The sequence below is a fragment of the Barbus barbus genome (assembly GCF_936440315.1).
Source record: "Barbus barbus genome assembly, chromosome: 20".
NCBI classification, from domain to species: Eukaryota; Metazoa; Chordata; class Actinopteri; order Cypriniformes; family Cyprinidae; genus Barbus; species Barbus barbus.
The window spans coordinates 25,991,883-26,007,156 of NC_136748.1; the positions used below are offsets into that span (position 1 = coordinate 25,991,883).

Here is a 15,274-nt window from a genome sequence, read left to right on the forward strand (position 1 = left end):
ATTCTGAAAATCTATGTACGCTAGAACAGAAGTCTGTTGTTAGTGTAGTTGGTCTGGATCAGCACAGATGACACTTTTCCGGACATTTTTTCCGAACGTGTTATTGTTGCTAAATCTTTTTAACCCTCCTGAGTGTCAGGATACAGATAGACGGGATTACATGTCTCATTCCACCTCCTCTCCTCTCATAACTCTGGGGCCACTAAAGCAAACAAGCTTTTGGAGGTGCACTTCTCTGAGATGAGATAACATCTTAAAAAATGTCATTCTGTTGGATATAATGGAGCTTAAGAGGAAATAGAGGAAGTTAGTATAGAGCGACGAGTTGTCAGCAGTCCAATCTCTAACTCTCACTCTGAGCCCTTTGTTAAGCCTATGACATCATTCCTAACAAAACGTCCACGACTCCAACCACAAATCTTGTTTTGAGTCATGTTTCACCAAAAATCAAAAGGAGTAAAATTGTATTTTCAACCTATCCCTCTGGTGCCGTTTGCATGGCAGCCAAAAATTTGAATGAAATGAATGTACTATTCTTTAGTTCAATAATATTTTTTTATTTACATTTTATGTTATTCAATTGTATTTATGGAAAAGTGATGATCCATACAACTTAAAACTGTTGTAAATCTTGAATGCTTTGGAGCACAGAAAATTGGTCTCTATTTAAAGAAGACACTTGGAAGATTGTTGCTCAAGTGAATAAAAAAGGTTTAAAAAATGAAACCATAAAAAACTTATACACATTTATAATGGCAATTTTGACTACTATTATGACTATTTTTTAATTTTATGTGAAATATGTATTTACCAAAACTTCTTGTACTCCAAATTTGAGGTTGATATAAAAAAATGGGCGTTCAGTAAGATTGTTTGGCTGCAGTACCAAACATTTCCACTAAATTAAATTTGCTTCCCATTCATTTCCACAGTCACTTCTCAACAGTACAGATGTGACTGTTTTATTCAGGACCATTTAACCTTTTTGTACGGAAGTTCTAAGCGGCCATGCATTATTATAATTTTTCTGTCTTGTTTTCTCGTGATCACGACTTAATTTTCTCGTGATCTCGACATAACGAAAGTTGTTTTGTCGTTATCACGACTTAATATTCTCTGTGTATTCGGCATGATAAGCAGCATCATCGCAGCATCATGGATGATCGTATTTGCTTTTACTTTGATCAGGGACTCACTCAAACTGAAATAATAAAAATAAAAATATGGTATACCATCCCAAATATTGAAGGTGTTGTGTGTGTGACCGACTACATTGATCCATGATAGAATACTTGTCATGCATATTCATACTCGGACATTTTAGCTCTGTGTCTGTCAGTGATTGACGACTTACACATAAGTGTTGGACACTTGAGGAGGAGGCTGTCGGGTCTGCAACTTTATCGTCGAAGACAATATAGCGACCCTGATTTTCTCACGATAGCTACAATTACGTCGTGAGAAAACGGTTTTAGGTTGAGATCAACAACTTTCGTTATGTCCAGATAACCACAAAACAAATTTCGTTATGTCGAGATCACGAGAAAATTAAGTCGTGATAACGACAAAACAACTCGTTATGTCGTGATCACGAGAAAATTAAGTTGTGATCACGAGAAAACAAGACAGAAAAATTATAATAATGCATGGCCGCTTAGAACTTCCGTATTTTTGAATCATGTCCATGGTAATTTTTTCCACATAGCAAGTGCCAAAAGCAAGTAAAAATTCTGAAAATTGACTGAACCACACCAGAAGGTTATAGAAAATGAGGTTGTATGGCCTGTCTCTGTGTGTGTGTGTGTGTGTGTGTGTGTGTGTGTGCATGTTTATGTGGTTTATGAGGACACAAATTTGTATAATGACATGGGTATGACAGAGGTATTACAATATGAAGGTGGTTTATGAGGACACTGCCTATGTCCCCGTAATTCAAAAGGCTTAAAAAACATACTAAATGGTGTTTTTTTGAAAATCTAAAAATGCACAAAGTCTCCTGTGAGAGCTAAGTTTAGGTGTAGGGTTGGTGTAGGGCAATAGCACACACAGTTTGTTCAGTATAAAAACCATTACGCCTATGGAGAGTCCCCATAAACCACAAAAACCAACGTGTGTGTGTGTGCGCGTCCACTTTTATAATGCATTATACATAAAAAGCTTTTAGTAAAGTGTTATATATACCTCAACATTTCTTAGTGAGTTTGATCCTTCTTAAGAGATAACAGAAATGATTTCCTCTAACTAAATAATTGATAAAAATCAGTTCACTTTTGTTATTACAATGAGATATTTCACACTAAGCATCAGGATCACTGATAAGATGTAAGATGTGTTATCTGCATTTGTCCTGTCAGGGTGAATTATCATATATTTGTAAAGCTCCCTTGTGTTCTTTTGATGTCTGATATGATTATAGAACTGCATCTGTGGTTGATGTTCATTAAAGCAGATGAAGATCACTTTTGTCTGCAAGCAGATTAAGACATCTAAAATGAAGCTTAAGGTATATTGAATTATAATCATGAATAAAAAAAGACTAACTAAAGGTTGCTTTCATTCTATTTTATCAGAAAATTCCATAAAAAAAACAACTACGTATATGCTGCAGATCTGCAAAAACGTGGTTGGCAACTAATAATAAAAAAAAAAAAACAGTATTTGAGAAACGTTTTAAGACAGGATTAAATTATTTGATTTGTCAATTAGTTGTGCAGAATAAGGCAGAAAAAAGAATGAAGCTTCCAAAACATCCTTTATTTACATCAGTCCGTATGTCAATCAAACTCATTCAGGCTGTGTTTTTCCCCATAGAACAAGAAATCATGCCGACTGTCGCAGTATTAACATGAAGCAATATGTTGACAACTTTCCTCATCTTCCCTCATACATCTATAATGCCAAACTCTCAGTCTTTTTTGTTTTTCCTTTCTATTCACATGACTTCATGAAAGGAGGCGAGGCTTTAGTTTCGCAACCATGTTCGTGAACATTAAAGCGCATTTAGGACGATATTCGTTGCACATTGTACCGCATATCACACAATGCATTAATTGAACAATCCACAGATGCCGAAGAATGTGACGGGCTGCGATGAAAAAACATTTCATGAATAAACATGGAAATTGCTTGTTCTCTCGTCTCCCATGATTTGGCGATAGATGCAAAAACAAAACATATATAAAGAACAAAAGTGAAATATAGAAGTATTTTATATATATGGCATGAATGTAGCTACTGTACAATTTTAATGCATAGTGCTTTGCAGGCTAAATAAATTATAGAATATAAGCATCTCTGTCAAACAGGCCTCCTGAGGTAAAAAATAAATAATTTCCTTCATTCATTACAATGCCAAAAGGTCAAAGGGCAGCTGGAATGTCTCTCCCCTTTGCTTTGGCGAGGGTCAGGGCAGGGAAGAGGAGTGAAGCGGGAATGGAAAAGCGTATGAAGTCTTTAGTTAGTACCAGAAACAGGCTATATACTCATCTATAAACGTTTAGAGCTGAAACTGTCTCAAGCACCATATATATACTGTATATATAAACAGATTTATACCAAAGTGTCAGCACACTTACAATGAGACCACATAGAGGGAAAGCCAATGACCAGACATATGCACCAATCTGATCTGGAATGCAACGCAACAGACTAAATTTGACTAAGTTTTATTAGGCGAAAAAAAATTATATTGGGAAGTTACACTTTAAAAATGCCCAAGAAGTTGGCATGCATTTAAGTTTTTGTTTCTTATTGATATTAAAGATCCTTGTTGGTCCTGCCAGACTGAGGATTCTTCTCGCCTCGCAACCGTGACACGTTGGAGCGGCAGAGCCCGAGGCATCACACTGCTGAAAATGCCAACATAACCGCAGGGGATGTGAAAAATCAATGAGCCAATGCCAGAATCATTCTTCTGGATGTCGTGCTGTGCTATTTCATGGAATACGAAACACTCTATGTGGTCTCAGTGTGTCCAAGAATACAAAAAATAATATAAAACACACGTAACAGTTCAGTTGAATGTGGCTAGTGTATAACAATACAAATACAGAGACAGAATTAAAGAGATTAAACACAATTCAACAAGCAGTGTTTTCATTTTCCTTTTCTTGTTACTTTTTAAACTTTTTTGTTTGTATGCATGTTTTTTTAAGCTAGCACCATCTGTACACAAATATGGATTTTTGCCCATAGATTTCCAAGATATTGAAGTGTTCACAAGGCACTTTTCGTCCTTTTTGTTGTTTTTCATTCATCTTCTTTAACTATTTGTTCTTTTACCCACATATGGCAATATAATTAGTTTGTTCACAGCAAGCGAGCAAGCCATTTTTGCAAACAACAGTTCCAAAGTGCTCATCCATCTCTGTGGGACAATGTTTTTTTTTCGTCAACTCTCCAAGTCCAGCGTTTTCCTGTTCGCCATCAAAATCCATTTTAGAAAAAATATTGAGCCTTTATATTTTCCCAATCATTTCAGCCATCATAGTACTGATGACCTTTGTAACTTGCTCACATACACCGTGCTGAGCCTTTTCCACTTCCAATTGTCCTTAATACTTGGCGAATCTTTTACCGTCGCCGACAGGTGATGTCAAAGCATGTGATCATCATCAGATGAGCTTTGCAGAAGTTGACCCGGTTCTCCAGTCGTTCCGTGACAAACTCCAGAGCTTCTAAGTACTCTAGAGAGTCCACTTCAAACGTCTGCTGAAGGTCAACTGCAAAAATGAAAGAAACGGATGTTAACTGACAGAAGTTAAACCACACAGTCTTAAAAAACATTTTACAATGCCTGTAGGTTGCACAGCTATTGAGTGAATTTGCTATTCATTTTATTTTGTTCATATATTACTATTTCTTGGACTTGAATATCAACCAAAATTGTGCAAATGACTTACACTCAGTGGTCCATTTCTCTGGCTCCAGCATCAGATGTTGTTTGGTTTGCTCTAGTTCTTTCTTCAGCCAATCGTACTTGGCCCGAACCTCTGAGATTCTCTGTTGCCGATGCTCTAAGATCTTCAGTTTGGCACTAAAGTATATCACTTCCTGAGGGCACAACAACAATAAGTGAGAGCATGGTCAAGAGAAGTGCAGTAAAAACACTCTGCTGCTCACTCTTACCTTATTGCCAACGGTTCGCCTCCTCTGTAGACGTTCAACATCATCAATCTCATAAACCTTAATCTCGAAAGGTTCAGCTAAACCCCTCTGTGTGGGCCGGAGGGGACTGTCTACCCAGCGTACCCCTGGACTGATGACCGGCTTTCTCACAGGAGAGGTGGTGTCTAAAGTGAGGTTAGGGATTAGACGGCGTCTCTGGGACCCTTGGGATGAAACAATGTCATGTTATGAACACTATGTAAACATATTTTATCAATCTTGAGTTGTTTTGTAAAGAAAGTTTAACCTACACGGAGCCGCACTCCTACCAATTCGAAGCAGACGTGTAATGAAAAAAAGCATAATAGATAATAGCAGGACAGTATCTTATCTGACTAGTCTGGAGGAACGAAGTCTACAATGAGGACTTTGTCAGAAGTGGTTCCCTTATTTGCATAGAAATTGACAGGTCCAGCTCTGCTGATAAGTTATCTGATTTAAAACCAAGGAACAATGTAATATTAATGTGTTTCAGCTTGTCATTTGGTCTGAAAACAGTATCGAAAAGGTCAAACTTTCAGTCTTCCCTCATTGCCTTGGAGAGAGAGTGCTCTGCATCCAGGAGAACGTTGGCAGTTGATGTAAATTTTAACTGTAGGTTGTGGTTTTAAATCCTTGCAAAGACCTTTTCAAGTAAGGTATTCGCAACATGATTACAATACTACTTTTCTTTGCGGTTCAACGTGTACTGGTCTAGCTTTTGTGTCTGTTGTTCCAGAGCCAGAATTAAAATTTTCAGTTTTCCCACCATGCAAAGGTTTGTGGTGGAAAGAAATAGAGTGAAATACTTTGCCTGAGGAAACGGGAGAGGAGGTATTCAGGAATTTAGGCAGCACTAAATATTGAAAGACCACCCACAGCTAAGTTTGGCAACTGCTATCAGTCGGTATCATAACAGATCATCTAAGCGTGTACGGGGAGTAGAGCTGTTTAAAAAGTTTTGTTTCTTCCAAGTATAATCTGGAATGAGTCCTGAAAGCAGTTTGTAGTACAATACATTTTCTTGAGCACAGTTCATTAGGAATTACATTAATTGTGCTGAGATCTTTGTATTGCTGAACTGTAGAAAGATGGATGAAATGACAAGCCACTGAATACACTTGCCAGACTTGAGAAGCAGACTATACACACAGAAGAATATAAAAGTTAAAAAATATAAATGTGTTGTGTGTGTGGTGTGTGTGTGTGTGTGTGTGTGTGTGTACATGCTGATATTTTGTATTACACCACAATTAAGTAGTAAAATAAACAATTGCTACCACTTTACTTAAAGCCTCCAGGCATAATGCATTATAAAGTGTTATTAAAGAGTATAATGCATTATAATTATTCATAAAGTTCCTTGTAATACATTATATCTTGTCATAAATAATTATAACTTTATTTAAAATGCATAGTGTAACAATGAATTGTGTTATAATGTATTAACTGTGGTTACAATTATTCAAGAGACTGTACTATGCATTATAAGGTGCATTGCAAGGCATAATTAATGCATTAAAACTACTTTTATAATGCATTATACATAAAAAGCTTTAAGTAAAATGTTACCAAATTAATTTTTATGTTGCATTCTAGATCTTAAGCATAAAGAAGTGTTTTAAGCATCTGATATTTGCTTACCTGTATTACTTCTTTTCTTTGAATTCTTGAGGCTCCTGCGACCACTGACAGAGCTGCTGTTTTCGCTCATAGAGTCCTGAGCGGACGATGTGCTTCCTGTGGCCTCACTGTCTCGTATCATACTCTCATAGCCACTGCTGCCACCACTGTGGTAGAACAAGGCAGTCTTTCCCATTGCAGGAGGAAGCTCTCCGCTTAGCACACTGCTGTTGTCACTGGCGTGTCCGCTGCTGCAACGGTGAGGCCTTCTTGGGGCAGTGATCTTACTGTAAGGTGAGGGCAAAGTATGGACCACTGGTCTTTCCTCTCCTTGGACTGCTGCTCCTCTCTCTTCGGTGTCCGAAGCCCCTCGTACTTGGGCAGCACGAGAGCTGGCGCTACCTTGTAGGAGCTCAGAGATTCGTCCATTCACTGCTCTTAAAGGTAGCTTAGATGCTAACCCTGTCCCCCTGCTGCGACTTAGGGACTGGGTTGACCATGAATTTTGGTTCTGGTTCTTTCCGTTGGGAGGCAAACTTGAGCTTCGGTTTACTGACTGTGGAAGGGACTTGGTGGAGAAACTTAGGGTCTTGGTACTAGAGGTTGATAAGCTTCTAGCTTTGGGACTTGCCATAAGGAGTTTGCTAACTGCAGAGATTTTGGATTGACTTGCTTTGGGTGATTGTGGTACATTATTGTTACCATTCGGTCCATTGGTAGGTGATAAAAGCAAACCACGGGTGATGCTCCTACCTGTCCTTGGCATTGTACTGTCTTTTGCAACTCCTCCTTTAGAGCCCAGAGAAGTCAAACTCTCTGCTCTCTCTAAGGAATGACAGTCATAATGTGCCCCATGAGACCTCCCTAAGGAATTGGTTCTGTTTGCTAACTGCTCAAGCTTGGCACTGAAGAGTCTGCTGCTCTCTACATTTGGTCCTTTATGTTTACCACCCAGGTCTTCAGGTGTGCTGCCAAGGAAAGACAGATGATAGTTTGGTGTCTGAGAATTTCCTGGATTATGCTGTGGACTTGCTCGATTCCTCTGATCAAGGCTAGACTTCCTTACAGGCGGCAATGGTGGTATTCCTTTCTGACGAGCAAAGATACCTTGCCTCACTGCTGAACATCTTCTTTCGAGTGTGGCTCTTGGACTGCAGGGAGTGGAAGTGGTAACCCCAAGGCTTTTATACTCTCCACTCATGTAACGGTATGTAGGGTCTTCCAGATCGTCCTGCTTATTCAAGCGATGCCATGCACGAGGGAGACTACCCGTTCTGAGGATGTCTGCAGAGAACACTTGAGTTATGCTTTCGGGTGCATTGAAGACCATCTCGCAGCCATCCACCACCCGGTTCATGGAATCAGGGGAACATGCTGCTTCACTCGAGTTGAGCTTGTCAACTTGCCATTTCCTTTTTACAGATTCAGATGTTTTCTTCTCTGACTTGACGTCACAGACCATGTCCAAAGGCTTGTGTTCTTCACATCCCTCCCTTTTCATCCAAGGGTCATCAAAATTTATCTCACTTGAGATTGGAACAGGTGGGGATTTGGGATCTTTGACTAGAGGGGATTTGGTTTGCAAGTCCTGCACAACCATTGGCTTAACAGCAGCACATGGGTGAGTTGTGATATTGGTCTTAAAAGGAACATAGCCACTTGAGGTTAAGGACAGCTTGTCTAGTTTGTGTTTAGCTGTGTTTTTATCATTCATTTCGGTTTTATTGGAGTCAGTCTCTTTGTCTGAGTTGTTTTGGTCATTTGACTCAGGGTCTATGTCTCCTTCTTCTTGAATTTCTAAAAGCCTATCTTCGGCTATTCCCTCACCTTGTCCAAAGCACTGTTGGGCAACAAAGCTATGACATGACTGGTCGCCATCACTGCCAGCACTCATTTCTCTCAGCCATGAGCTGATTGAAGAACGATGACTAGCCTGGGTGTCCCCTTCTATCTTGCTGAGAGGCAAGAATTTAGCAATGCTGACTTGTGAGATAGTGGCAGTGGTAGTGCAGGGAGCAGTGGTGTAATGTTCTAGGTCTTCACTCATGCTGCTAATGATACTAACAGGCCTTGAACCCGATGCCATAGCCTGCACCGAGCAGTCACTGTTAAAGCTGATAATGCTGGTTGGTCTGCCATTTTCCATCACCCCACTAATTGTCAGATTTTCCACCAGGGTAAACACCAGCTCATCCTCTCCATTGGGTTCCAAAGGTTGCTCCAGTGTAACTGTGGCTGTGGTGTCCATCGCATTTTTCTTATTGTCCAAAGGCAGCTGGGGAACATCATCACACAGTGTCTCAGCTGATCCAAGGCTATTGGATGATGAAGATCTCTTTAGGACCTGTGGGCTCATCCCCACCGGAGAGGTTCTAAACTCAGGATTAAGCAAAGACTCTGTAGATGATTTTCTAGAGTCTTTATTGAGATCATGTGAGGAGTGTGGTGGTGTGCCAGGCATTACGCATTTCTGGGTGTACACTTTGCAGCGTTGAGAGGGAGAGGATGGTGGTTTGTACTCTGAGGTTTTAGTAAGACTGGCAATCCCCAACCGTGGGGAGCCCATAGGACGAGGCTTACTCTCACTGCTGCTCCCACCACTGATGGATTCTCTGCTGTCATGTAAACTGGAGCTCTTGGCTCTGTGAAGAGGGGTTAGTTGCCCAATACCACTGCTGCCAGTCACACTTCTGCTGCTGGAGAGTCCACAACTGCCTGTTGAAGACTGTGTCAAACTTTCAATTATTGACTGAGCGATCTCTGCTTCTTCAACCACCTCACGGATCTCCTCCAGTTGTTGGTCAGATATCCTCTTGGGAGAACTGGACTGCTGACCCCCTTTTACGACTTGACCGGGGCAAGGCTCAAGTTTGGCAGCTCTGTTGGCAGGGACTTCTTCAAAAGGGAATTTTGTCACCTCTTCTCTTCCATCAATACATTCCAGCCTCTCTTGAAGCTCTGCAAAAGTGTTACACTTAAGACAGTCTTTCTCCTTTTTACCTGGCTCAGCACCTTCCTCTGGCAAAGGTGGAAGTGGCTGGGGATGAACAGTCTGCAAGGGTTGGACAGACTGTGAGGCTTGAACTAGTGGGGCTACAACCTGTTGAGATTGTTGTGATGTCAAAGAAGTCATGCTAAGATCTGTTTTATTTTTATCTAGGGATGGGATGATAGGAACGAACTCTGGAGGACCTTCGTTGTCTGTTAGCTCTTTGTCTGAGAGGGCTGAGCCATTTGGACCTACGTAGATAACTGTGTCACATGACTGTTCGCTGCTGGAATAGTCTTCAGGGTCACTGGAGAGGTGTAGCAGGGGCATTTCTGAATCAACAACATTTCTAGAATGTATGGTTCTCAGCTGTGTTGGGCGACGCATTCTTCCTTCCTCACATGAGCTCTCACCACCAGAGGAACTGGATGTGTATTGCTACAGAAGACAAACAATACTGCATTTTAAACAAATAAACATAGAATACAATGGTGCATCATTCTATGCTAAAAGAAAGTTCAATAAAATGAAGGACTGGGTCATACCACGCTTACTTTAGCCTTCTTCTTCTTCAGCCTAAGAACACGAGAGGCAATTTGAAGGGTAGAGAGAGTCTCTGAGAAGTTATTGGGGGACGAAGAGATGTGGGCTATCATGGTGGTGCGACAATTCATGTTTCCCAGGGACTCACGTAGCAGCATGGTTAGCTTACTATCTCTATAAACAAAAAAATGGAAGAGCGTAAGCTGGGTAGTCTCAGAATGTCTGATACATACGGCACACAAAATTGTAAACACTTCAGGAGTTTCAAAGTCTTCATCTGATTGGTTGAATTATAAAGGATTTACGGGAGACGTCTGTGACACATTCTTTAACATTCCGCCTGGAAACAAAGATGCCATTGCGCCAAACCCCCTCATGGAAGAAAAAGGCTGATGTGTTTACAACTGTGACAATAAGCGCTTATCAGGATCAACTAAACGCTGGATTTTCAAAAGTATGTGAAAAATGGAAATAGACTCTTTAAAATACGTCCAAGAGTTTTACACACCAGTCTCTTGTTGTCGGGATATGTCCATACCCCTAAACATGACGCGGCACAAAACAAAACGTAAATGGTTGCTTAACCTGTCAGTCATATGGCCTCTTGGACGGTTCTTGGCCATTCAAAGCGGCCAAGGTTCCCAGACCTTCTGTCATCAGTCTGAAGGTCTGGCTACGCAAGACTATTAGCTGGCAAAATTATAGTTGTGTAATGATTAAATGATTAAAAGTGAAGATACGTGATTTGTAAAATGAGTTAACCCTTTCAGAATAAATGTATTTGGAAAATGCAAGACGCATTCAAAAATCAAGGCTTTTGGAAATAACTAATTTTCAATGAATACCTGCACCACTTCTAGCAATCAATCTAATCGTGTAATGCAACCCTCTTTAATAAGAACAATGGATAGACCCTTTTGGGCATTTTATTTGCTGACCTTGATTCTAAAACCTTGGCTACCAGACAGTCTCTTTTTACAAAGAAAGAGAGACTTGGATTGGCATTTCCTGTTCTGTCTGCCTTCCCCATGGCAACCATTAGAGGTGACATATGAAGCTGCTTTTCAAGGATGAGTCAGCTGTCATTACGATATGCACATGCACATTCTCAGTAATCAGAAATCAATGACCTACACAATAATTTGAAGCAAAAACATTATCACATAATACAACAGAGTGTACAGTAATATGATTACAGTGATACTCTTTGCTAATTTGCTTGAAGTTGGATGATGTGCTTAAAAATAGTGAAGTGTGTAGTCAATCTTAAGGGTTTATTAACAATGATCACATGAATACTAAACACAAATTATAAAAGCATAATTTACTAACCATGATTTAACAAAAATAAAGTTATCTGAGATATCCCCTTAAATAACATTCACCCTGGCAAAATCTGTAAAAAAAACACTTATTACAGTTACAGTTTGTGGCTATTGCTACTAATGTTATGCCACAAACTGGACAACGCGTTCTAGTGTGAAATCAATAACTAATAATGAATTGATAATAATTCTGAACAATATTGTACATTTGACATTAAATCAGAGAGGTTAAGTCATCTAATTAGAGAGATAAAAAGCAACTAAAATATTATTTAGCACTAATTAAATCTAAAATTAGTGACTTGTGTAGATTTACATTCATTTATGATACATGCATATTAATTAAATTTATCTTGTGCAAATGTTGCATTCCTCCTAAAAGGCTGTAAACCCTAATTATATCTCAGCTCTCAAGAGCTCTTGCGTTTCCAGCCTTAAACCCCATGATGCTCTGCAATGTAAATTCGCCATGATTAAATTAGGGAGCCATGGCATAAAAATGCAAACGTGCCTTGAGGGAACTAAATGGAAGCGCTGCTAATTTTTAGAGGAAAAAGCTGCTGGAAGATGCACGGCACCTTTTCAAAGTTGTCTGTTTAACTCAAATTAACATGCTGCTTAAAGAAATAAAACAGCAGTTGCAGAGAAATGGTCTGTGTTAAGAATATTCGATGAATCCCAGTGAATGTGAAACTGCATCTGTCTCTATGGCTGCTTGGCACAAGCTAATTCACTTAGCTATTACCCCTGAGAAGCGATAAAGGTTACATTCTCTCTGCAGGTTCAACATAGCATTAGAATCCACCAATAATTGCTCACATCAAAGGGTGGAAAATGTCAATTTTTATATATTATTCATATGAGGTGTGTTTGAGAAGAATTAACAGCATGCAGCAGAGATATGAAGGCTAAACACGTTGCATCTTTAATGAGTTTAGCAAGTGGCGAATGACTTCACCCATAACAGTACAAACGTAATCTTGTCATTGAGGTTACAACATATCAGCATGAGACTGAGAAGTCGAACCCAATGAGTTTTGACTGAAATGATATGATATGAGCAAAGTGAAAGGTAAAAGTCTTACTTGTAAGGGATGTGCTTGCTGCCGTTGACTAAAGCCAATATGACGTTCCCCAGGGCAGACAGAGAGAGGCAGAGTCCTGTAGTGCTGTCACGGGTCTTGCTCAAAACCTTGACACAGCTGCCTAGATCGATGAGGTGCAGTCGGCTTCGGCCTCCTGACACTTAGCAAAAGAGCCACAGAGTCAGATTTAATAACTATAAACTCTAATGGGGGATTCTAACCTTTTTTCATTCATCATTCTCTTAACTAACATATTTCATAACATTCTACTTTATGCGTACTTTATACTTCAGGGCAGGTACCACCATGACAATTTGAAGTGACTCAAGTAATTGATGCATTACACTACCATTAGTCTTTTTTTTTAAAGAAATTAATACTTTTGCTCAGCAAGGACACAGTCAATTTCCAAAGTAAAGATATTTATAATGTTACAAAAGATTTCTATTTAAAATAAAAGCTGTTCTTTTGAATCCTGAGAATTCCACAAAAAATATTAAGCAGCACTGTTTTCATCACTGATAATAAAAGTTTCTTAAGCAGCAAATCAGCATATTTATAGTGATTTTTGAAGGATCATGTGACCCTGAAGAATGACGCTAGAAAATTCCGCTTTGCCATCACAGAAATAAATGATATTTTAATACATATTCAAACATAAAATGGATCTTTTAAACTATAATAATAATTCATAATATTACTTTTTTACTGTATTTTTGGTCAAATAAATGCACGGTAGTGTGTATGTTAGAAAAAAATCCCCTCATAAAGGTAAAAATTTGTTTATATATTTATACATCATTTTATTTATACAATATTTTACACATAATAAAATATGTAATTTTGACAGTGCAAGGTACAGTATGTTTTGTAACTGTTAGTACCACTGACTAAGTTGGTTAAAATATTTAAATAGCTACTTAAAGTAAGAAAATATCAAGCTTGCAAAGAAACTGGAAAAGCAATAGAATGCAACAAAACTATTTAAGGTATAAACACGGTCAAAAACCTCACAATGAGCATCTAATTCCATTTTGAAGTGTTACTGTAACTTAATGGTAGACTAATAAAGATGAATGGAACTTATTAGTGAAAACGCTGAGGTTAATGAACCTATATTTTAAATAGTGACATTATATTTCTATGTGTTTCTATTATACAAGTTAACTTTAGCCATGGAAACATCCTGAGTGGATTTCATGACTCTGCTTACACTAGCTTCATTCTAGTTTCTCAAATACCCTAAAAGCCCATGCTAACACATCTGGTTTTACTTTCTATTCACTCTTAGAAAAAGGCAGGACTCACTTATGCCAAACAGAACATTTCTTATGATAAGAGAAATTAGCACTGTTCTCCAGAAGTAGCTAGTTTTAGCATGACAGTTTTTAGATCAGATTGTACATCTCATATTAACAACGGCAGTTTTTTCTGTTATCACACCCATCTCTAAGATTATCAGCAACAGACTATTTATAAACCTCGCAGGCAACATTTGGAAGTATAATGAGAAAATTCAAAATCAACTGTGGAAGAGAACAGATACTGCTGATAGCACAAGTACAGCTGATCACCAACTTATTTTGTGCTGTAGATGTTGGCGTCATCATAAAAGTATCTTAACCAACTAAACTAGTAATAGCCAAAATCTTAGAGCCTAAAAAATAGGTCACAGACAAAAAACCAGTTGAGAACCTTTAGTTCATGTTACGTCTCTTCTGAAACTCCATCTAACCCATATTGATACTCACTTCCACCCTTGCCGGTCTTTTCCATTCGATACTGGTAGATGTGTAGGGTGAAGAGCATGTGAGAGTTACGGTGCTCCTCTTCGTCATAGTCTGGCTTACTGCTGTAACGCGCAGCAATGGCAGCATCCAAGAAGAAAGCAGCCTTCTCAGCTGTAGGAGCGCGCAACTCACTCTGATTCTGCAACTGTGTACAAACACAAAGGATGCAAATGTGAATTTTATTGCACAGTTTTGGCTAAAAGAACATCTGGTTTGAGAACCAATACTCACTTTGTACTTCAAACGCAGCAATTTAACAATTACGCCGAAAAATGGGCTGATATTTGGTAATATTTTTAATCACGTCAGCCACAAAGTTTTTCTGTTTGGCTGATGAGCACCAAAAGCAACACTTTTACTTTGAAAGTATATTTTTATATATTCAATCAATTATTTCTAATTGAGTAAATATATAAAATAAATACAAAAATAATTAAATTGTTTAAAAAGTTTTTTTTTTTAAACTCCATATGGGTCGACCATTATTAACAATGCTACAGAAAATAAAAGAAAGCATTAAAATGCTGTCAGTTCAACTACATCTTAATAAAGAAATTCTTCTATTTGTTATTGGGCAGTAATCATGTGAGCAGAGCCTTGGCTATAACGTCTGAAGCCAGCTCTGTGTGATAAGGCTGACTGTCACAGGAAAAGGAGAAGTGAGGGCATTACAATCCATTGCTGTGAGGTATCAGTCCAAGATGAGATTAGTGCACATGTCTGAGGATTACAGAGACAGGGGTTGTCTCTGTTCGACTAATCCTCTCATCATGT

The 15,274-nt window shown here is 38.8% G+C and overlaps 1 protein-coding gene across 2 annotated transcripts in view; it reads right to left on the bottom strand.

Moving 5' to 3' along the window:
• Positions 1-2,734: 2,734 nt before the first annotated feature.
• The window catches only part of LOC306886116 (kinesin-like protein KIF26B), a 103,212-nt gene continuing 90,672 nt past the window's right edge, over positions 2,735-15,274 (bottom strand). Inside the window, exons 9-15 of one of the 2 annotated variants that reach the window (XM_079442998.1) lie at positions 14,462-14,645; positions 12,711-12,870; positions 10,303-10,474; positions 6,790-10,195; positions 5,128-5,330; positions 4,902-5,052; positions 2,735-4,721 (exon numbers count right to left, since the gene is read on the bottom strand). In XM_079442998.1, coding sequence (XP_079299124.1) covers positions 4,573-4,721; positions 4,902-5,052; positions 5,128-5,330; positions 6,790-10,195; positions 10,303-10,474; positions 12,711-12,870; positions 14,462-14,645 — 4,425 coding nt within the window. In that variant the 3' untranslated portion in view covers positions 2,735-4,572. The remainder of the gene's footprint in view (positions 4,722-4,901; positions 5,053-5,127; positions 5,331-6,789; positions 10,196-10,302; positions 10,475-12,710; positions 12,871-14,461; positions 14,646-15,274) is intronic. The other variant, XM_079442999.1, reaches the window with a different exon arrangement.